At 49.0% G+C, this 24,157-nt stretch overlaps 1 protein-coding gene across 1 annotated transcript in view; it reads left to right on the forward strand.

The window, feature by feature from the left end:
* DHTKD1 (dehydrogenase E1 and transketolase domain containing 1) overlaps window positions 1-24,157 on the forward strand; it is a 1,484,612-nt gene that overhangs the window by 264,416 nt on the left and 1,196,039 nt on the right. The window contains exon 3 of the mRNA XM_078674167.1: window positions 1,415-1,626. Coding sequence (XP_078530293.1) covers window positions 1,415-1,626 — 212 coding nt within the window. The remainder of the gene's footprint in view (window positions 1-1,414; window positions 1,627-24,157) is intronic.

Below are 24,157 nucleotides of genomic sequence, written 5' to 3' on the forward strand. Positions count from 1 at the left end.
TACGCTGATGACACCCAGCTTTTGTTCACATGCAGCAAAGGTGAGGCTTTTGACGGCGACAGGATTAAGAGCTGTTTGAGCGCAGTTTTTGCGTGGTTTCAGCGGCACAGCCTGAAGTGCAACTCGGATAAGTCTGAGCTGCTTTTCTTCGGCTGTGCCCCTGACCCAGCCTGGAAGTCCTGGTGGCCCCAGGATATGTTCCCCCCGGAGAAATCATCTTCCCAAGTGAAAAATCTGGGAGTGGTGCTTGATGATGCTCTCTCCTTCCGCCCACACATCATGGGGATATCTGGGAAATGTTTTGGCATCCTCAAGATGCTGAGGAAGTTTCTTCCTCTGCTGTCCCTACAATACCGGAAGACAGTAGTTCAGGCGTTAGTGGGATCTAGGCTAGATTACGCTAATGCGCTTTTTGCGGGTCTGCCCAAGTATCTCCTGGCCAGACTGCAAATTGTCCAAAATTCGGCGGCCAGAGCTATTTTCGGCTTGCCGAGGAGAGCCAGCGCTCAACTGCTTTTGAATAAGTTGCATTGGCTGCCTATTTCTAAAAGAATCCGATTTAAAATTCTCACGCTGGCCTTTAAAGCCCTTCATTCTATCGGCCCTAATTATATTAGGAAGCGGACTGCCTTCTATGTGCCGCGGAGGATGTTACGATCTGCCGATTTGGCTAAATTGGAGGTGCCCCCGGCCAAGCGTGTCCGGATGGGAGAACGATCCTTTCAATTTGTGGCAGCTCGATGCTGGAACGAGCTCCCTCTCTCCCTGCGCAAAGCTACGAGTCTCCTGGCTTTCAGGAAAGAGCTGAAGACCTTGCTCTTTTCCGCGTAATTATTACGACTGTAGTGCTGCTGCCTTTTGTGTTTTTAGGTTTAAGGTCTCTTTGCCAAAGCGCCGGGACGCCCTCTTGGGCAGCCGTGCGCTCTAAAAGTACGGCCTTAACATAACATAACATAACATAACATAAAAGCTAAAGGATGTGAATTAAAAAGATGCACACAAATGGAAAATAGCTGTCATGTAAACTAGTTTTCAGTATGACAATTGAAATAGCCTTTGCTGCAATACAGCCTCAGATCTCATTTATTTAACATATTTTTGACGTCGCTGCTTCCCTTTATTCTCCGTGGACTCGCTTTACATGTATAAAGTTGGGTACCAGTGATGCTTCTCAGATGTCGTTTAATTACACCAATAAACAACATCGTGGGAGAATTTTGTACCATTGCTTTACCCAATGTGAACTAGTTTGATTAATTTATAACATTTGATTTCGTAATAATTCTCTTTGACTGATATATGTATTCATATGTTATGTTCCACTACAGTGTGATTTAATAACTTTCGTTTGAGTCTTTGGCTGTTTAACGTGTGGATTGTAAATCCCTTCAATTACTCCCTATCTTTGTTTCAGGCTTACTGAAGATGGTCAAAGAGGAAGCATCCTTGGAGGACATCTTGGCATACTTGGATCACACATATTGTGGACATGTCTCTATAGAAACTAGCCAGTTACAGAATGCAGAGGAAAAGCACTGGTTTGCCGAAAGATTTGAGGAATTAAAACAGGAAACGTTTACCACAGAAGAGAGAATCTGTCTTGCTAAACTAATGTTGGAATGTCAGGTAAATCAAGGCATCCGATGCACAGGAGCAGATACTCATGCCAATATCAATTTAGTATGATGGACAAAAACCTCTGAATAACGACGTGTAGCTTGTTTCTTAACTATTGTTGCTTTATTGCTGCTCGTTCATTTGTTTTATTTACAATGCCAGCAATGCCTTCCATTTAAGTTATGCCACCTTTAGGAATGTCCTCAAAATTGACAGTCATCACTGTAATAGAAGTCCAGGCACATTGTTTATCTGTGAGTAAAGGCCTGGTCTGGGTCTTTGTATGGTTATGCCACTGAGATCCAAGCCAAAAGTTCTGTTTATGGGCTGTTGTGTTGCAGTAAAGAAGTTCTGATGGTTTAGTGCGCAAAGGCATTCATTGTGGGAATCTGTTATTAACCTCATGATCACAGGTGTGAATCCTGCCAGGACCACTCAACTCTTTATCCTCTTTAGGGCAATACAATGAGTACTAAAGAATTGGGTAACAAACGTGTTATCCAATGCCAGGATACCACTTGAGGTGAACATGCACCCTACAAATACATATTATGCTAATTGTAAACAGAGAAAGTTATAGAATCCTTCCTACTAGATATGTTGGAAGGTTAAACTAAATACATGTTGTTGCATGTTTGGCTTATCATACCACGTTTGGTGATTCATAGGCCATGTACTCTTCTGTACTGAACAGCACTGCTCAGGTTAATTTCAAGATCGCTAACTTGTATTAGTGCTTCCTCCCCTGGTGCTGTTGCTTGATTCCACTTGTACTAGTAGTCCTGGTACTAATTTAAACATTGATCCGTCAACTTGTTACCATCATTGTGAGAGGCTTCCAACCTGGAAGCCAACTCTGCTGCTAACCGACTTCCTTGTAAGAGGCCCTTTGGTCCCACCAGCAAGGCCTTTGTTCACCCGGAAGTTGCATATCCTCATACACTTGTAACAACTTTAAATACAGGGCTTCTGAGTACAACAGTGTGTTTGTGTGTGGCATGTATCGCAGATCCAGCCATAAGGCAGAAAATGGCTTTACTGGGTTAAATGCAAGTATGTAGACAAAAATTATTGAAATGAAAGATGGGTTCTAAAAGTAGAAGTAGATTGTTAATTTAATTTAAAGTAGTGCCCTTTAAAGAAATTTGGAACAGGGTTGTGACAGTCCTCACTAATACAGGGATGTAGTAATAGGTCCTAGGTACATAAATGGAGAAGAACCGTGGTATTTTTAAATCTTTTTTGCACATCTTCGTCTCCAGTCTGATGTCTCTTGGCTGTGGGTGTGCCAAGAGGCACTGGAGGTGATGAGCTTGTCAGCCAGATAGGCCTGGGTGCCCGTCGTGAAGGCTTTCCAAATTATACTGCTGATTTTGAAGATATTGGGGGGATCACTAGGAATCTTTCAGGTCAGTCTTTCATGTTAATAGCCGCTTATGAGAAGTAAATTGATCTGTCCTTATTTACTTGCATAGAAGCCAAGTTGCTCTAATTTTGAGGACAAAATGTTTCAATCATGTGGTCAGAGTAATACCATTGCGTTCATTGTTAGGATGTTAGTTTAGAATGCAGATTTGAGCACAATAACTCCTTCATCTCCAAGTGTGTCCAGGAAGTTCATAGATTTATACTTTGCCTTAGAAATAGTGCGCCTGACACAGACCCTACAGCGGTGTTCTGTCAGGTTTTTACTTTTGCATCAGGACTTTCGCTCTGCTACATTGTTGTGAACATCATCTCCAAAGATGATTTAAGTACTCACGCTTGAAATTGACCCAACTCAAAGGCATCATTTTGACCCAATTCTGTGAACCATATAGGTAGTAACAGACCGGTTCCATTTCTACTTCCTGTCAGCCAAGTGTATTAAAGGTGGGGGATACTTTATCACCTCAAGTTTGACCATCATTTCCTGTTCTGTTGCCTTAACCTCATAATGCATAGGCCACATGCACTTCAACAGGGGCTGCTGCAACACTGTGAATAAAAAGGCTTCACCTTTACTACTCTCAATCACATATAAGTGGCTTAAATGGTCATGACTGTTTCAAATTATGATCAGAATTAGACTCTTCAGTTTTCCAGTTTAGATTCATGAGTCTCCAGGTGAGTCCATTTTCCTTGCACTATTCTAACGAAGGTGGTAATGTGAGCTAATACTTCACCTCTGATTACTACCATAGCAGGATCAAAGATCATGCCCTATTATACCTCACCCATTAAGTTTTCATTTGGACTAATGTGCCACTTCCTACCTTATGGAAGCCCAAAGCGCTTTGTCTTTAAATGTTACTGTATTCATCTTCCATTTAGAGGTGTGTTTAACAACATAAGGACGGTGATTAGGAACCGTCAGTACTTGGGTACAGCCTGGCAATATGTGAATGCCAACTGTTGTATATAAAACCAATTCTTTTAAAGTTCTGCTAATAAAAAAATTCTTGTGTTGGCTCTACGTGCGCTTTAGAAAAATGTGTAATTGCCTTCTGCATGAGAGGTTGTCCAGATACCTTTTTAAAAAATATATTTTTATTGGCATGTATTGAGAACAACACATGACAATTGTCACAACTGTAAAACATGGGGTAGAGGAAAGAGTGGAAGGAGAAGGGAAGGGAAGAGGGGAGAAGGAAAGAAAGGGGTGGCGTAGGATCAGCACTGTGTCATTATGGTATATAGCAATAGGCAGCATCAAAACAGTTCCTCCTTCACATGTGGCTCCAAGCAACCTACATTAACCATGTGGGACCATCCCTCAGCGAGAGACATGGAAGCAGTAGTAAGGGAACATGGCGACAAATCCCAGCTGTTAGGGTGAAATGTCTGAGACCTTATATCGTGTGGTTGTGAGAGCATGGTGAGTCAGGGGGCAGAGGGCTAACCTCAAGTGCAGGTCCTTGTGGCGACATGCAGGTGATGCCAGAAACGGTTCCCATATATATCCCAGGAACAATATAGCAAGGGCATTATATCCCAGAAATTGGACAGTGGCTCCTGGCAGTACGCCTCGTCTCGTAGCCAACCAGACACATTGGGGGCAGGTTGCCGGCCCAAGTGGATGACCACTCTGCTCTTAGCCAAGAGGAGAAGCATTGCAATAAGGCGTCAGTAGCAGGGGCATCCTTAACGTAGCCCAAGAGGGCCACCAGAGGGTTGGAAGGTAGACCGTGACCAGTGAGCTTGTGTATAGTGGAAAAGCCAGAACTCAGCCACACCGGGGAACCTCCACACAAAGTGCAGTAAGGTAATTGGACACGTTTCCACAAACCATCCCATGCCAATCTCCCGCATCCACCAGTGTCCACCTCCCCTCTGGGAGCCCTAGAGGGAAAATAAAGGGCACTGTTGAGTGGCCATGGCGCCTCCCGATATGCCTCAACCACCACATGTGACTGAAAGGGTGTCGGGTAGAGCCAGTAATGTAGATATTGCACCTGGGCACATAGTGCATATAGCTCCATGTGAGGTGCGCAAAGGCTGCCCTGGATGAGTGGTAGAGGTAGGATCGCCCATTTAATGTGGGGCTGTTTGCCCGCCCAGGTGAGTGGGATTAAGTTAGATTGAAGACGGCACAGATATTAGGCATTTAGGGGAGTGGGCACATAGCGAAGATGGACGTTCTTATATCTTTTTCGCAATCGCTCCAGCGGTCGATATCGCTATTCGCCCAGCCGTCGATAGTTGCAGTTCACTTTTGGATTTGGAATGACAAGGCGGGATGTCTGCACACGTGGAGATCACCAGTCCCCTGGAGGTAAAACCGAGGGGGCGGTGACATGATGTTGCCTGAGCTGCGGCGCCAATAACTCCAACGGTAAGTCAAACAGGAGGGTGAGATTGGGTGTTAGAAATGGGATTTCTGGTTGGCTGAGGCTTGCGCCAAAGTCAGGCAGAAACCACCACTCTACTTAGGGCAAGGAAGTTACACTCCAAAGATAACCCCTGCTCACCCCCTTAGCAACGTAACACAAGCAGTAAGGCTGATCCCGGAGGCAATGTAAGTTAAGTATTTGCGCACGCACCCACCAACAACAACATCCCAGGCCCCGCACAAAAGGAACTCCACGTTAGGTTATATATAAAAATAGCCTTTGTATTACCATAAAAACATTAGATAATCATCACACAGGTACACTGTGCCAACTGGCACTGGGCAGTATTTACAGGGGATTATATATACAGGACAGGGCCACGTGGGCCACTGTCAGGAATAGCACTTGGTAGAACTAGCACTTTGTAGAACTAGCACTTTGTAGGAATAGCACTTAGAACATAGAATAATTGTAGCACCAAATAGCAAATGTAGCAAACAACCAGTAACCACTGGTGGAAGGTAAGTACACCCTACGCAATCCTAACCACCTTAGGCATATATCACGCAGGGAACCATGAACTCACTAGCATGACTATGCTAGGTAAAACAACCTCCTGAGCATAAACATACATTTAGAGGTATAGGCAAAAAGCCTTGCATAAATCACATTAGGCAAGTATCACATTTGCGCAGAAATCACAGTAGGCAAGTATCACACTTGTGCAGAAATCACATAACTGACCCCAGGCCAACTTGGCCTCTCAGGGGCTCACAGGCCCAATGTCCAGATGTCTGGCTGCGCAGGCAGCCAAAGAGGATTCGCAAGGCCTAAACGTAGCAGCTGCCCACTAAGTGCTGGGCAGCTGGGGACAGAGCCTGGCACCAGCGTGCCTCCTGGCTCTCCTCTGGGCTTCCAAACAAACACAGTGCACAAAAACAACATGGGAGCCTTGCAGGCTCTAGGGATAAACAACTGGGCCCTCAGGAGCCTCGTGTGCTCTAGAAACAAAAGGCCCCTTTTCAGTCTCGAGGGCTCAAGAAACAAAATGCCCCGGAACGTTGGAGCCTCTCAGGCTCGAAAACAGAGATGCTGCCCAAATTACGTCAGAGCCTTTCAGGCTCGAAATCTTCAAAATGCCCCCGGGAGCCTCTTGGGCTCTGAACAACTAGGCCCCGTCATTGGAGTCCCGCTCGGGGGACTCAAAATAGCAAAATGCCCCCAGGACGTCAGAGCGGCCCACTATCAAGTGGGGCCGCTCAAAGAACCAGCCGGAACAACCCGAGACCCCTCCTTACCGGCCTGCTCCTGGATGGGGGCTGCTCGGGGGAGTCTTCCTCATCGGGCTCCTCTGGTGGCCGGTACACGGTGGCGGGGCTCTCGTCGGGATTCCTTCTCTGCCGGTCACCACAGGGCTCTCCCTCACTCTCGGGAGCCCCGTGGGAGGCGCCGGCTGCTGGCTTCTTCTTTGGGCAGCGCGGGGCTCTCTTCCAACACCGGAGCCCCGCCTGCACCTTCAGCCTCCCTCTTCTCCTCGCGCCACAGGTGCGGGACTTCCGGCCTCTTCTCCTCGGGACAGGAGCGCAGGGTGGGCTCCCGTCTGCTTCCTGTCAGCGCGAAAGCACTTCCGGGTCGTCGCAGGCAGCGCGGCGGCCCGGAGGGGGGGAAGCGGCTCACGACAGTAATCCGGGGTAGGCTCCCGAAAAATAAATAATAAAACGGGGTGAGAACCCGTATTAAAGTAGAAACAGCACACAAAGATGCAGGGTAGGCACCTGCGCACGGGGGATAATTAAAATATAGAACCAGCGAACAAAATGCAGCAATCGGTGCACAGCCCAGGGCTACTAGGAGAAGGAGAAGCGCTTCTCAGGAACATAAACTCCACCCCAGGATGCAAAATAAAGCACTCCCAGGCGCTAGGGGAAGCAAAGTCACCAGTCAAGGCAAAGTCCTTAGGAAGGCAGGGGGGGCAAAGGCTGGGCCCAGGGGCCAGCTCACAGGGCCCTCCAGGCAGGGAGGCAGTCCGCAGTGGCGGTCCTCCTGGCGCCCAGCAGCAGCAGCAGGCCCTCCTCAGGTTAGGATCAGCAAGAACATTTTACATGGGGTCACAGCTCCTTTTTATACACATTAATCCTTTGTCTTAGGCTGCAGGGTTAAGGGAAAACCAGACGCAGCTGGTTTTGGAGCACTCTGTTGTGCTCAGCCCCACTCCCCATTCACTGGCCAGGCTAGGGAGATCAGACGCACCACAGGGGGTGGAGCCAGCATTGTGTAGGGAAAGCCCAGCCCTATTCAGGTCCCAGTTGCACTCCTCCCACCCATCTGGCTGTCAATCTCTCTATTCACCACCGGGGCAGACCCATCCTGACTCCTGGAGCCAGGCACACCAGCCAGCTCCAGCCAATCACAAGCCAGACAGTCATTTCACCTTTATTACAGAGACATGCCAACTTCTAGAAGTTGCACTTCCACATTAGACACATTAACGCCGCACACATCATCGCTCAGCATTTAATCACACGAGTCCGCACATACCCAACTCGACCCTGCACTCCACACGCATCAGGAACTACCATGGTCATACACATTCCCCATGCATTCATATGGAAGGCAGGCCAATCTCGCAACATGCACTCAGAGTGCGCACGCACTTTACACTGGGACACACTGGTGAAGTGCGCAGAAGCCAAAAACAACCAACACCAGGTCACATATAACAGCAAAAAGTTCAGGGGTGAACCTGCCAAAAGGGCCAAGTCCAACAGTGGGTATCCCTGTCGTGTTTCACAGGTTACCAAGAACGGATAAGACCACATTCGGTTAAGCCACACATGGGCTGTGGGAGAGGTATTTAGGAGCTGAATCTGACGGAGAAATCTGGAGCTTAGGCTCAGTCGTGCTAGAAACGCGAATAGGTAAGGTCATTCAAGGGAATCGGAGGTTGTCCAGATATCTAGAAGATCCAAAACATTCAGGCTGCCTTTCAAAGAAAGTGGTTCAGCAGAATAGGTAGTAGTTGAAGAGCAGACTTACCTTGAGTTTGAGGTAAAGTTGAGAGCCCCAACAAGCATAAGGTCCTCTGTAGTGAAATCATTTAACACAAGGAACAGGCATGTGTCAAAATAATCCGTGTTTTCGTTCGGACAATAAATAGAAAAGTGTCACCATCATATCTCCCGGAATATCTCTGATGCCATGAATCTGGCCCTGATCGTGAGTTTGCCTAGTATAACTTTCTCATCTCAAATATTGCTTTGTTTCACCAACTAGGTCAAATAATGTATTATGGTCACTGCCCCAACTTTTTAAGACATACTATTTCCTTGTGTTTTACAATTCCTCTCATCCACAAGTGCTGCATTACTAAAAACAACACATATCAACATGGCACCTTTTCTGCCAGACCCAGTTCCAGTCCCTCATCTGTTTTCCTCTAGCACACTTTTTCAGTGTCACACCCACATCACCAGCTTTAATCGTTATGAACTCTGAAGAGTGGCCTCTATCATTACAAGATTGGGGGATAGACATCGAGGTCTTGCTCTTAGGAATACTACACTGCAATAGCATCATAACTACTTGCATTGTAGCTTAATAACTACTGCAAAGCAGCCTACTAAATCGAAGAGAAGTAAAATAGATGACTAATTTGTGGGAAATCATACAAATATAGAGAAGTTACACAAATTGTGCTGTTGTAGTGCAGGTTGTCATTTATAGAGTTAAGGGAGAACTTGGAACAGGGAATATGAATCAATATGATATCCCCATTTTGTGTAATTGCTGACAATGTGCACATTGAAACACTGCATGCCAATCATATGGAGAACATGTTATCTGTAAAACCCTAATAAAATATATATTCAAAAATCACGCCTACACTATCCAACTCTCCAAACACCTAAAGAGGTCAGTACTGGCTCAGTCCTTAATCCTTTCAATTTTTTATTTGCCTTTATGGCATTATAGTCTCCTTTTGCATTTCCCGACCAAATGTTAGTCTAAGTGTTAACCTATAATTGGCATTACATTTTAGTCATGCATGCTTTCATTGACTTAATTATTAAACACATTCTACCGCCGTCATTTACAGGCATAATACACGTTTAATGACCATCATTAATAGTACACAAGTTCTCTTGAAGGGGATTTTAATGCAACAACTGCTCCGGGGTTCCTGCACGTGGGCGTAACTATTCAGCGCTTATGACTCATAAGCGCTGAATAGTTCCGCCCACTTGCAGGAACCCCGGAGCAGTTGTTATATATATATCTTCTTAAGTGTAGATTTTCCCCTTTCTTCAGGAAGGTCTGCGGAGACACTTAAGAAAATGAGACAGATTATGCAGCCTATTAACCTAGGCTACAATGGCCAGATTCTTCATCTTGAAGAGAGAAAAAAGAGGGCCAGAATAAAACAATTTACAGATAATTTTAGTGTCAGCCACTATAAATATCTCTCAAAAACCCTTTTTTATGATAGAGATGAAAGGAGCAGCACAGAGTTGCCTCATAGGCTGCCATTAAATGTCTAAAAAACATTTGGCTTTAAGGATCCAGGCGCCACCAGTATCCCATCATGCGCAGCAGGTGGCAGTTACTTCAGTTCTTTTTTCCGGCTCCTGCTTTCAGGATCCTGGGGCATTGAGCTCGACCAAAATAGTTTTTTTTCTTCAAATTTCTTTACTGAATTTGGCTAATTGCTGTTTCACTCGATGTTTTTTTTTGTCTCTCCCTGCCTTTTTCTTTGTTTTTTCTAACTGACATTACAAGCATTTTGTTAAAAAAAATCCCATCTGTTTGTGATAAGTGCCCAGTCTGTGGGAGGAAAAAGGCCAAGACAGTTCCTCATGATGTCTGTATAATCTTTCTTCCAGAGGACTACGTTCCTGAAACTTGCCAGCACTGCAGGAACTTTTCCAGACGCACCCTGAAAGACCAGGAGAAGATTTGCCTGCATGGAACAGAGGAGCGAAAAAGGCTGCAATCTCAGTCTGAAGGTGGGACCACAGGGCATGGAGAGGGTAGCACCTCTATCAGGTCTCTGTTACCAGCCTCTAGTGGCTGTGCCAAGAAGAAAGGGTCTCAAAAACAACATTGGTCCCGGTCGAGGACATAGACGTTGAGGAGACCTGTTTACCGTTGATTCAAAGTTTGACGTCAAGCAAGTGCCGAAGATCAGTGTCAAGGCCAGATCTATCGTGGTTGATCATTGCTTCATCGACCGGCAGTCCCTGTTCGACGTCGAAGTCTCCATTGAGATTGTCATCGAGGTCCATGTTGCCTCGAGGCAATGCCTGAGATCGACGTCAAACCATACCTATAGATTGACCTTGAGACACCGTCGACAAGTATGTAGACATCGAGGTTTGTCGACGTTGAGAACTCTGTCGACATCGTTCAACCTTTAGGATGCTAGAGAGAAGAGAAAGTGCATTTATTCCTCACCTGACTTGGAGTATTTCAGAACGTACTCCCCGTCTTCATCCATCTTCTGCACCGTCTTCTCCTCCCCCGCCACCTCGACCACTGTCTCCTCCACCACAAGCTCACGGAGATCAAGGTCTAGAAAGCGCCACCATTCTAAGCATCATTATCATCCTCACAGCTCTCAGCATACTTCGGCTTCTTCTAGATGATCCCATTATCGTCATCATCATCATTCAAGCTCAAGATCCTCAACGTCTAGCGATCGTTACTCGCCAACATTAACTGACTCTCCTCCACTACGTATTTAACCTGTGTAAGATGTCCCCACTGTTCAAGAAGTTCTGGTGAGGGCAGCGACAAAACTCCATATTCCTTTATTGACTCCAGCACTGACGACGTCAATCATTTTTTTTTTTTCACAACGTAATTTTATTGTTGACAGCCGAAACAGGTTTGGTGTCACAAGGAGCACCAATATTATACAGTAAATGACCGCGATAATGATCTCAACATTTTTTTTAAATTTAAAACTGTTTTTATTGAGAACTGCAGCAGCATATAACATTGCATAGACATAATTGGCAAAAATAATACATGTTTCAACATTGCATCAAACCCTTCCAGTCATCAGGAATACATAGGGCCATGATCGTTAACGGCGTTAATTATACAGTAATAGTTACAACTGTGTGCTCGGCTCAACACATCAATATAGCACCCCATTGGTCCACCACCTTAATGTTGTAATCTTAGTTGCCTTGGATGTGGGCCATCGACTCCTCATCGCCACCCCCAAACCGTAAGAGTCTCTCCCTTCTCAGTTCCACCGTAGGAGAGATGCAGACCTCGCCCCTGTATTTGTTCCAGCTACCCCACTTATGATCCCATTTTCGTGGGCACCCTCTCCCTTTATACACTGTTTTTTCGGCAGTCATGGCATAGTCCATGTCCTTGGCCCAGTGACGCAGCTGCGGTATAGCGTCCACCCCCCACTTCTGAGCAATATTCCATTTTGCAATACACCACCCCAAGGTGGCCCACGACTGCTCCGCTTGTGTGAGGTCAGTTGCTTCCCTGATGTTAAGGAGACAACACGTGGAAGATGGCTGTATAGGTTTGCCACAAGTCCTGGTCAATTGTTGGGTGACATATTTTCAGTTTTGTTGTATATGGGGGAAGTCCCAAAGGATATGTAGGAATGTGCCAGTCTGGTTGCAGTGTCGGAGGCAGAGTGGATTAGGCCTCCGACCCATTTTGAATAACAATACAGCGTCAAAATATACCCAGTGGAGAACCTTGCGTTGAACCAGCCCAAGTAACAATGGAATGGCTACCTCTCAAGGCGAGGCAAGTGCCTCTCTCCAGTCCTCATCGGCTAGGTCTCCCAAGTCAACCTCCCAGCGCGAACGTAGTTTCAGCATTGGGTCGGTACGGTTATTGATCAATTTCTTATACGTGAGGGAAATAGCTTTACGGTCCATTGGGTTTAGCAATAACCTTTCCTCAAGCGCCGAGGAATCCGGAAGCCGGGCATCTTTAGGGAGAGCCGAATTAATGGCCTGGCTGATCTGGAGGTATCAGAAAGTCTCTGACTTTGCTAGTTGGTACTTAACTTGGAGGTCCGCAAACGTTGCCTTCTTCCCCTTCACCCACATATCTCCCACTGTGGAAACCCCTATCATATCCCATTTGTCAAACCCCGAACAGGTACTGAGGCGGCCCAAAATGTCTGATTCCCACAGAGGGGTAGCCTTCGTTAGGCGTCCCAGCCACCCTAGCCGCCTCTGGACTGCATGCCACACTTCCACCATACGTGCTGTGGGGCCAGTCTGGCATAGTTTCCGATGGTTGGTGTACAATGCTCTATTATAGCCCCCTTTACCCATTAGCCAGTGGTCAGTGCGAAAACTGGGGTCATCATATGACCCAAACACCCATCTATTGATGGCCGTTTATTGCCAAGCCTGATAGTAAAGGCGCATATCCGGCAGCCCAATACCCCCATTGTACCATCCCATAGTGAGCTTGTTTATGGCTATGCGACTGGAATAGGTGCATTTTGTAGAGCATAAAGAAAGCGCGCCAGGGTGAGCATTTTGAATAGAGACGCACATTCCAGGAGAGTAAGGGGAAGCGCTTTCCAATGTAGGACGTCAGATCTAAAACCACTGTAGCGGTCCCAGTAAGTTTCGTTCAAAGAATAGTGCAGCATCAGTCGTTGTGAAGATGCCCAAGTACCAAAAACCCTGGGTCGTGACCGGAATATCATACCCTCGAGGACTTTGCGGTGGATCTCCCCAGAGCGAGTACATCTGGGATTTGGACCAGTTTATCTGATACCCAGAGTGCGCCCCAAAGATATGAAAAATATGTAGTGCTCAGCATAACGATCGCGCTGGTGAAGGAAGATAGAGCAGAATATCATCCGCATATAGTCATATGCGGTCTTCATGGTCTTGTGTCCACCTTATGCCTCTGATGCCTGGGCCCCCCCTAATCCAGACTGCAAGAGGCTCAAGGACCAAGGCAAAAAGGAGCGGTGATAGTGGGCAGCACTGCCTCGTGCCTCGACAGAGGGGAAAAGAAACTGAACGACGATTGTTCACTGAAACGCACGCCGTAGGTTGTGTATAAAGTAGTCTGATCCACCTGATCAATTTGGGTCCAAACCCGAAACGGGCTAGTCCCAGGGAATAGTGTTGAATGCCATTTTGGCGTCAAGTGCCAGCAGGATTCCTTCCTCCTCAAGCGTTTCTACACGTCCCAGTCCACCATGTACCCAACGCAAGTTCTGCGCCGTATTCTGACCTGGCATGAATCCAGACTGGTCCAGATGAACCAGATCGGTGAGATAAGGGAGCAGACGGTTAGCGAACAATTTGGCCAGAATTTGGGCCTCCACCGTGATCAAAGATATGGGCCGGTACGACGCACACTCTTCCACCGGTTTACCAGGCTTGTGGATTACCACTATGGTGGCCGCGCGAATATCTGTCGGGAGAGGGCCGGTTTCATAGCTTTCGTTGTATAGATTAAGTAAATGGGACGCTAGCTTCAGCGCCATGGGCTTGAGCAGTTCGATTGGGAGTCCGTTGGGACCCATCGCTTTGCCGGCACAAATGTCTTGGATTGCTTTCTGAATCTCATCTACAGAAATATCTTTGTCCAATTCCTCCCTACCCTGTTGGGAGATACTAGCCACCTCTGTAGTAGCGAGGAGATCTGCCGCCATCGAAGCTTGTGAGGCCTATGGGAGCCCGTACACAAGTTCGTAATGGGTCGCAAAGGCATCAGCGATGCCCTGCAGATCAGTGATCAAGTTGTCGCCAGGCCCCCTTACTGCCCGTACCCATCTTGCTGACTGTTCCTTTTGTTCTAGCCATGCCAATAATTTACCAGTACGTTCACCTTGCTCATAAATCTGGTGATGAGTGGCCAAGGAACGCCTAGTGGCGTCTTCCAATAGCAATTGTCTATAGTCGTGTCTCTTGATATTGAGACAGTGTTGCATATCAGGGTCAGGGTCCCGAGATAAGGCGGTCTCAAGGTGCAGAATGTCCGTCTCCAATTCGACCACCCTCTTGTTATGCTCGGTCCTATGACCCATCATCAGAGATAGTGCCCTCCCCTTGATCACTGCCCCGTAGGCACCCCATAATGTAATTGCTGACTGAACGGACCCCACGTTCTCTTCAAAGTAATATTCTGTGTCCTGCCACAGGTTTTCTCTAATATGTAGAATCTTTAGTGCCCATGGCTGTATCATAATCGTTACAAAAGGGGGGGGGCTGGGTTGTTCCTAGGTTCAAGGTACAGGTCAGTGGGGAGTGGATCTGTATAGGAGGTTAGATGATAACCTGCCTGTGGGTATCCATTTTGTTGGATATATTGGCCTCACACACCCTTGCAGGTGTCATGCTTCGTCATCGGCAGTGCTCCTCATTGGGTGGGCGGTGCAATTCCCAACGGGCTACACCTCAAAGAGGGGCTCTTTGGCGGAGATCCGGTCCTAGCGGAGAGGGGTAGGATACACGAGAAGGACACGGGAGCTTCAACCTTAGCTACAGAGGCTTGACTCACCGATGTTCATCCCGCCAGACACTGCTGATACATTTAACAATTGACCTCTAGGCATGGAACAATGTATATGCAGGTACACCTCGTCTTTACCATATATGTAAGCACTGATACTTAGATAGATCAGCAAGACTGTAGACAACTAACACTTTTTATAGGTCCTGATGAATCGCGGGTAACTACGCCCTGAGCGAGAAACATGTCGACCACAACCCTCACCTACTAGTATAGTCTTGAGTGCGGAAAACATTACTTTCCAGACCTCCTAGACAAACTGTTGTTTTTAGTTAGCGCTTGGGACCACCCGAATAAAGTTCCTTCTGGTACCCCGGCGTTATTTTAATTTCACACACCGTCTACTACTATTCTGGCCCCTCACCCACACTTCACCCAAGGGCAGTTGGATAAAAGATCTCCGCCAAAGAGCCCCTCTTTGAGGTGTAGCCCGTTGGGTATTGCACCGCCCACCCAACGAGGAGCACTGCCGATGATGAAGCATGACACCTGCAAGGGTGTGTGAGGCCAATATATCCAACAAAATGGATACCCACAGGCAGGTTATCATCTAACCTCCTATACAGATCCACTCCCCACTGACCTGTACCTTGAACCTAGGAACAACCCAGCCCCCCCCTTTTTTGTATCAGTTATCTGAGGGCCTATGCTGCGGTTTGGACCTTCCACTTGCGTCGAGTGGTAATTTGGCCCTCTGGATCTACATAGATCCCCACTCCTCCCCTCTTTTGTATAAATGTATCAAAATCGTACCAGGTTGTCTGGTGCGTTGAGCACAGAGGATCGCCTGAACAGGGGAATGATCTGAGATTCCTCGTGCCAAGCAAGCGGAGGCAGTGAATTTGTGTATGTGTTGAGCATGGGTAAACAAATAATCAAGTCGTAATTGGCTGCGAATGTGCCATACAGAGCTTTGAAAAATGTGTCGGTGATCTGGGTGTTGATGCCAATTAAGATGCCTACATACAAGTTTCCAATTCGTCCAACTGCAAAAAAACAGTTTCTACAAACCCCCCAACCACACAAACCCAAACTAGCCCACCCCTTTAAGGTCTCACCCCCCCTCCCTGCCTCCCTGCTCAATGGGACCAAAACTGCCCGCCACCCGCAACATGCAGAGTGCCTGTCGCCCCCCCCCCCCCCCCCATGAAGCAACTCCGGGGAACATGAGCTACCCCACTCCCAAGCTATATATACATAACAGGTGAATGCAGTGCCCTCCGGCCCGACACCCAGGCCCTAAAAAAGCACAGTCCAGAGGCCAGCCGCGGCGCCCGACCGCCATCCGGCTTCGTCCCAGAGCGATCATAAACGTGACCTCGGCCTCATCAAAAGAAACAACGATCATAAAGTAGCTACAAGCAATTAAGGAGCTTACAAGTGAAGACCCAAAGGGTCTACAATGGGACCGGCTCAATCCCCTAGAACACGGCTCCATTCGGTGCATAGACATCGGTAACCCACCCAGCCCCAGCAGCCAGTTCAGCACTCAGTGTTCTAGCACCTGCGAGGCCGCGACCCCACAGTGACGCACTACGACGTTCCATAGGGCCTCCAGAGTCCAGGAGGAGTACAACATAGTCTTACCAGCCTCCAGTATTAACGCCCTCCCCCCCCCCCGTGTGGCCCTGGGAGTCAGAGTGGGGAGGAGAACGTCTCTGCTGGCGCCAATTCTCTGCATTTTCTGCAGCCGAGAATCCTTTCTTTGATTTCTTTTCGACTGTGCGCCAGCCTTCCAGCCAGTCTCAGGCATCCTCCGGACGAGTGAAAAACCACGACGTCCCATTGGCTTCAACTCTCAACTTGGCGGGGAATATCATTGCATATTTTACCTCCTGGTCACGTAAGGCCTTCTTCACCTCCAGGAAGCTGCGGCGTTGTTTCTGCACTCTCAAAGTAAAGTCCGGAAAGAACATGATCTTACTGTTCTCGCCGTTTGATGAATGACATCACGATCTAGGAAGTGAAACACTCGGGCAAGGAGCAGCCTTGGGGGCGCACCCGGCTTTGGACGGCCTCCCTGCACACGGTGAGCCCTTTCGACTGAGAAGCATTTAGAGAGTCCTCGTGGTTGAAGATGTTTAAGGACCAGTTCCTCAACAAACAGCTTAGCGGCCTGCCCCGCTGCACGCTACGGCACACCCAGAATGCGGACGTTGTTGCACCGCATCCGTCCTTCAAAGTCATCCAACTGTAGGGCTTAAGAAGGGTGGTATCAGAGACCAGGTCCTTGGTGGCGCTCTCCACTGTCCCCACGTGCTCCGCCATCTTCTTCATATCTTCCTGGATCAGTGCCACGTCTGTTGCCACTGTGTCTATTCTCACCTCAAGGGAGGTCCTTATCACCATAATTGCCTCGAGGAGATCCTTGTTCTTAGGTTCCATTGTGCCACTCGGGGTAGCAGGCTCTCCTCGATCCTCACTCTGTTGCTTTTGCCATGCAAAATTCTCCAGCTTGGTCTGCGTCACAGTCCGGTTGTTGGTCCAGACGCCATGACCCTCGTCCAGATGGCACTACTCGATGTCTGGGTGCGACCGCTACTCCCCGCTGCCTGCAGTGGGATTCCCCACTCGGCTTGTTGGTTTTTGCAGGAGGCACCCCACTCAGAGGAATGTGCGTCTGGACTCACAGCGCGAATATCCTCCTGGTGGAGACCCCGCAAACCAGGCCCGGACCGCTAGTGGACAGGAGTTGGGCAAAATCCCTCCCCCCTTTTCTAGCAAGGTGTTTCCGCTTCCACTCCACCCTCTGCGCCACTTGTGGATCAGGCCACCACTTGGGGGGGATGAGAATCCAGTCAGTCTCAAAAGGCGATCCCCGTGTCGCCAGGCACTCAGAGAGTCACAAGGAGCACGAGCAGTCACTTTTGAACAGCACCGCAATATCCACGGCTCCTGACTTGCAGGCTTTCAAAATGTGAATGGACCTCCTGCGTTCCGTTTTCAATTAACACCTGGCCCCAGAAGTCCGTGGGGGGGTGTGGCAGACAGCGCCCACTTAGTGCCCTCAATGCTCCTTCAGGGACAGCTCGCTGGTCTCAGCATACCCGAAGCTGAGTCTTGATGCTTAAGGGACAGCGATTGTCCCTGCATATTCAATATGGCAGCCACTGGGAGCCTAGCCAAATAGTGCCCCGAGGGCCGCAGGGCCGCACCCGGTCCCCTGCGCACCAGCCAGTCAAGACCTATACTCTTTTCCCGCCTTGGGGCTGCTTTCCCGAGATAGGGCGGTCTCAAGGTGCAGAATGTCCGTCTCCAATTCGACCACCCTCTTGTTATGGTCGGTCCTATGACCCATCATCAGAGATAGTGCCCTCCCCTTGATCACTGCCCCGTAGGCACCCCATAATGTAATTGCTGACTGAACGGACCCCACGTTCTCTTCAAAGTAATATTCTGTGTCCTGCCGCAGGTTTTCTCTAATATGTAGAATCTTTAGTGCCCATGGCTGTATCATAATCGTTACAAAAGGGGGGGGGGGCTGGGTTGTTCCTAGGCCCCGGCCTCACTCGGGCCCCAGGTGGAGTATTATGTCAAACGGCCAAGTGGCAGGTGAGGGCCGTGCTTAATTGGCACCCACCGCCGCTTTTCAATTCTCTGGCGGGGCAGGCCACAGCCCCAAACCCCTCGGAGCATGCTCAGTCCCGCAATCGTATTCTTAGCGGGGGCCGCCATCTCTCACCCGGCCCCCGTCCCACCAGAGGTCCCAGGGGAGTTACTGCAACCGTCTCAGGTCCAGTGATTACTTGCTGTAGTCAGACGGGCACTACTGTCCAAAGTTTTCGGCTCCTTCAAGGCAGGCCGCGGCCTCGCATAGTCAATCACTGCTGCGCCGCTCCACCTCCACCAGCCGGACCCCAGATGACGATCCGGTCTGCGGAGCGCCCACCGGGACACAGCGCCAATCAGCTCCAAACCTTGCCAGTCCCCAGCCAGACACTACTGCACCTCAAGGAGATCACCGGGGCGAAATTCGGACAAGCGGGACACAAGCTGTACGGATGTTTTGGGAGTGGCGCTCCAGAGCAAGGCTACCCACTGACCATTCCCTTCGGCGGTTAGCCACGCCCCCTCAACATTTTCAATGGTATCATGTCTGTGTTCTTATAATAAACATGTTTGAAAATAACTCTTAAAAACAAACAATAGTGCCATACCAATATCATAGAAAACACCCAGAGGTCTAAGATATGTAGGTCTGAACCATTCCGTGTGAGAGCAATTATTATCCACATCCATATCACAACACAATACAGTCATCCCAACACCTCCTCGACAGCAGAGACGTGAGAAGGAGGTTCCAGATCCAGTCCCTTGTAATCCGCCCGCCTCTTCCATTCTTTATAGTGTTTTTGGGGGCACCACCCCCAGCCATAAAAACGTGGCTCTCCAGACACATGCAGAAAACAAGGCCCTTCTTCCATATTGCAACTGATGGCAGAGACTCATCCTTCCATGCCCTGGCGATTTCACGCTTGGCCAGCATGAGGCCAAGAATGAGCAAGTGGCACTTATATCTATTACCCCCAGTCCCTCAGTGATATGGAGCATAGTCGTGGCAAGAGCGGGACATCCAATCCCAGGACCTCTGACAGACATGTAGCCACCCCCCTCCAAACCTTCGATAAAGTCACGCACTGCCAAACCGTATGAAGGAAGGTACCTTCAGCGGCCCCACAGCACAGGCAGCGAGGGTAGGCGATCAGCCCTGCACGCCACAGCCTATGCCTGGTAAAATAAACCTAATGCAGATATTTGAATTGGATAAGTTGCAGATGGGCCGCATTCGCCACGCTGCGAGGGGATTCTCGGGCTTCCACCCAATCAAGGGGACCCAAGTCCAGCTGCCAGGCCGCCCGAGTTTTATTTAGTGTAGTAGGAATATTGTTTAGGAGTGTGCAATATATTTTGGTTATTTTGTGATTACCCAAATCTCCAATAAAAACATTGGCTTCTATGGGGTTAAAATCAGGTATATCCTCTTGTTGTGCCAGATATGAGTAGAGAGCATGTCGAAGTATCTATCAAATTGTGAGTGGGGCATAGCGTATTCTGTCCGGAGTTCCTGAAATGACTTCATACTCCTAACGTGCATAATGGCTCCCACTGTGTCAAGCCCAATGGCCTCCCAGCTCCGTAACCCAGACAGATCAATCAATGATTTGTAAATCAATCAATGATTTGTAAAGCGCAGTACATACCCGCGATGGTCTCCAAGGCCCTGGGGGGGGGGAGGGAGCTACTGACCGAACAGCCAGGTATTGAGTATCCTCCTGAAGGTGAGCAGGTCTTGGGTCTGTTGTAGGCCCAGTGGGAGGCTTTTCCATGTCTTGGCGGCGAGGTGGGAGAAGGATCTCCCACCAGGGGTTGTTCTTTGTATGCGCGGGACGGTGGCGAGTGAGAGGTCGGCGGAGCGTAGCTGGCGGTTGGGGATGTAGAAGGAGAGCCGTCTGTTGAGGTAGGCTGGGCCAGTCTTGTGGAGAGTCTTGTGTGTGTGGATGAGGAGCTTGAAGGATATCCTCTTGTTGACGGGGAGCCAGTGAATGTTTCTCAGGTGGAGGGTGATGTGGCCGTGGCGTGGTACGTCAAGGATCAGTCGTGCCGAGGCGTTTTGGATGCGTTGTAGTCGTTTGATGAGCTTGGTCGGGGCTCCCGCGTAGAGGGCGTTTCCGTAGTCGAGTCCGGAGGTTCCTCTGGTCTGCCATGTGCCCAGGAAGGTTGACAGACGCAACTGACGGCGATCATAGGCCATTTACCTTATACGACGGGAGGAGACTGTTGAAGCAACACATCCCTTACACTAGAATTGCACTATGACCTGGTAGGACCCACGGCCTACCAGCCCACCCCATGTGGAGTAGGTAAAGTTACGCCGTCCACATTGTGTAGATAGTGTACTTTTATAGGTCCTGACGAATTGCGCTGTATCCCTAGGAACGATTGCAAGAAACATGTTGACCACACACCAATTAATCACATGGTAGAGTAAACTACCCTGGATCTTAACACCAGGAAGTCTATCTCACCACTTTTCATTTTTACTGAGGTAGTTAACCATGCCAATAAAAATCCCTGTGGATTACCTAACCTTTTTTAACTCTGCAACTCCTTCACTTACACACATCTACACCCTTTCACACCAGGCCCCCATACCCGCATGCACCAACTGGCAGGGACAAAAGATCTCCGATAAAGAGCCCCATTTGGGTGCCCGTCAGGCATTGCACTGCCAGCTTGACGAGGAGCAAAAACCCATATGATGGAGCATGCCACCTAGCTTGCTGGGTGTGTGAGGGTTTTAGGTCCCGAAAGAAAGGGAGGATCCCCCTCCCCCCTTCACTCTCAGTTAGCTTTCTGGGTACCCTCTATTCAGCTTGGTCTCCCAGGACATACCTCTTCCTCCCCCAGGGAACTGCATACCCTCCTTTGTTCTCACCTTCCCGGGCATGTACGCTGGACCCTCAAAATAGCCCGTCTTGTCCCTCTTCTTTGATAAAAAAGCCTAATGTGTGCAACAAATGTTATGTTGTGTCACACAGCTGGGCATGAAGACCACTTGATCGGGATGTATAAGATCTGTAATATGTGGAACCAATCGGTTTGCGATCACCTTGGCCAAGAGCTTAGCCTCCACATTAAGGAGAAATCGGTCAATATGACGAATGTTCTGGTGGTCGGCCTGGTTTGACATCGATCATTTTTGAGACCCTAGAACAGAGGTCAATAGCTATACCCATGTTACCACTGGTGCCAGGTCTCCTTGAATCGGCCATGGAGCTTTTTCTTACTCCAGCCACTGTTAAGATGGCACCCTCCAGGCTTCACAAGAAATACCTGTAGGAGAGTAGGGTCTGCTTTCCTATGGTCACCCCATTTTTTGCTTTTTGCTTCACTGGTTTTCGACTTAATGTGGCTGTGGGCCTGCTAATCAGACCCACAGCCCTGCTGTTCTCTCTCTAAATTTCACACCATGTACTTTAGGTACATCACCAATTGGGAATTGGGTCACTCTTGTGAGACCCTGTACAGTATACCATAGGTACCCAGGGCATAGGTGCACCCAAGGCCTACCAGGGGCTGCAGCATATATTTTGCCACCCCTGGCTGGCCATCCAAACTGACACAACTGGCTGATCACTCAGCTGGGGCAAGGTTGTGTAATCACCCCTTGCTTAGATATAGTATACCTATATCTAACCTTATATCTAGACATATATGCACCTATAAGTCACTCCTATGACAGGCCTTAACAATCCTGGAGGCAGAGTGCTTGGTTTTATGTGAGATGGTGCTCTAGCATGAGCTGAGCCTGTCTGCAGCTTTCGGAACCATGTCCTTATAGCTGTTCTAGGATATTGCCATACCATATACTCTTAAGTGCATTATGAACCTCGCGGTTAAATGCTAACTTTGGTTTGGCTTTATCAAAACATGTTGTGTAAGGTGTCATACGTTTTGGAATACTACCCCCTAGCCAGTTCTGGCGAAGGGGGTAGCATTCCACCCTTCTAGAGGGAGAAGACATGTTACTTCCATTAATTCCGGTTAAAGTTAACCAGAGCTTCAGCATTACAAAATGGATGCTGCTGCCACAGTGGAGTAGTGTGGCTCACTGGTTAGAGGCGGCTGGCCTGAGAGCAGAAGTCAGCCCGGGACCAGGGTTCAATTCCCGACGCGGCAGGGTCATGGACCTTGGTCAGCAGGCTCGATAATTCTCGCTTTGGTGCTTACTCTAATTAGGGGTTCCACTCGGCAACTCTGGGCATTAGCTTGCCTAATCTCCACAACGGCCCCACCAATTCCAGGGATGCCTGGCTCCACCTTGGGGACTCCCAGCAAGGAACCATCCCACAGGGAAAGCCAGGACGGGTTCCCCAGAGTTATACAGCGCCGGGACGCCCCGTTGCTAGGGCAGCTGTGCGCTTTACAAGTATACTACATTTACATTTACAGACACAAGTCTGACCTCCTGCTGCTGGGAGTCCTTCCAGCGAGGGAGGCTTGGACAATAGGTTTCCTGTCACAGGGTGGTGCTAGCACCACCCCAGACAGGCTATTGTGTATTGGGGCAGGGAGGGCTGAATGAAATGAGACACTGCCTGGGGCACACAAGGTGTCCCATGCATAGTCCAGTTCAAACCGGTGCTGGGGCACTCCAGCCCCAGCTCTGGCGCGAAACTGGACAAAGGGAAAGGGGTGTAACCACCCCCTTCCTGGGTCCCACCCATAGGAGGGACCTAGCAGGTAATCCAGCCCTAAATTTGGAATATAGGTAGGAGCTGAGTCCCAAGACTTTAAATTTATCCTGACTGAAACTCTGATATGAAACTCTGGACCTTCGACATCCTACTCGACGTAGAAGACTGAAGAATCTCCCTTGTGGTCAAGGAGTGACCCCCCTTCACAAGCAGGCACCATCAAGCGATCAACGGTTTGCTTTGTCGACGCTCCTGCCCGAGCACAGAGCCTGACAAGACTCGGACTTCCAGACTTCCTTCAGCCCGATCCACAGCCACAGCAATGCTGAGACACGTGGAGGCGACGCGAGATGTGGGACCGGCCATCTTGGAAAGCCAGCAAATTGCTTTACGTGCAACTTCTGAGGCAACCGTGAAGTTGTGCATTGGGGATTGAGAAGCCCCAGCCCCGAGCACCAACTGCACCGAAGATCAGCCCCCCACACTCCACGAGTTCTGCGCGGGACCCTTCTGCATTTTCCTGCTCGACGCGTCTGTCCGGTCACTTGCCCGTTGGCTAGTGGCCTCTGTGATGACAAAACCTTCAATTTACAACGCTGGTCTGGTTGCTCCAGACTGCCCCTTGCTCCCCTGAAAAGGAGCAGCCCATCAGACCTTGCTGGTCTGATTAAGAAGCCATCTTCCTTTTCTGCGTGGGTTGCCTTTGCCAAGGCTTGTTGACTCAAATCCGGAAGCCGACACCGCAGACAGCGAGATACTTCGTGGGACAGTCCGTATCCAGCTCCTGTTCGTCGTCGACACCTCCTGGTCCACGTGGCTGCAGAGACAAGCTTCACGACATCACCTGATTGCTTCGCGACATCGCCTGGTTCCTTCCTGGTTCCATCCTGGTCACTGGCTAGTGACCCAGACTCTGTCCCCTATGCTTTCAGGTACTCTTCATCCTCGATCCGCCCTTGGATCCACCCGGACACTTCTCTCCTGATCGCCTACAGCATCTTTCTC

This window comes from Lissotriton helveticus, chromosome 1_1, assembly GCF_964261635.1.
Source record: "Lissotriton helveticus chromosome 1_1, aLisHel1.1, whole genome shotgun sequence".
Taxonomy (NCBI): Eukaryota; Metazoa; Chordata; class Amphibia; order Caudata; family Salamandridae; genus Lissotriton; species Lissotriton helveticus.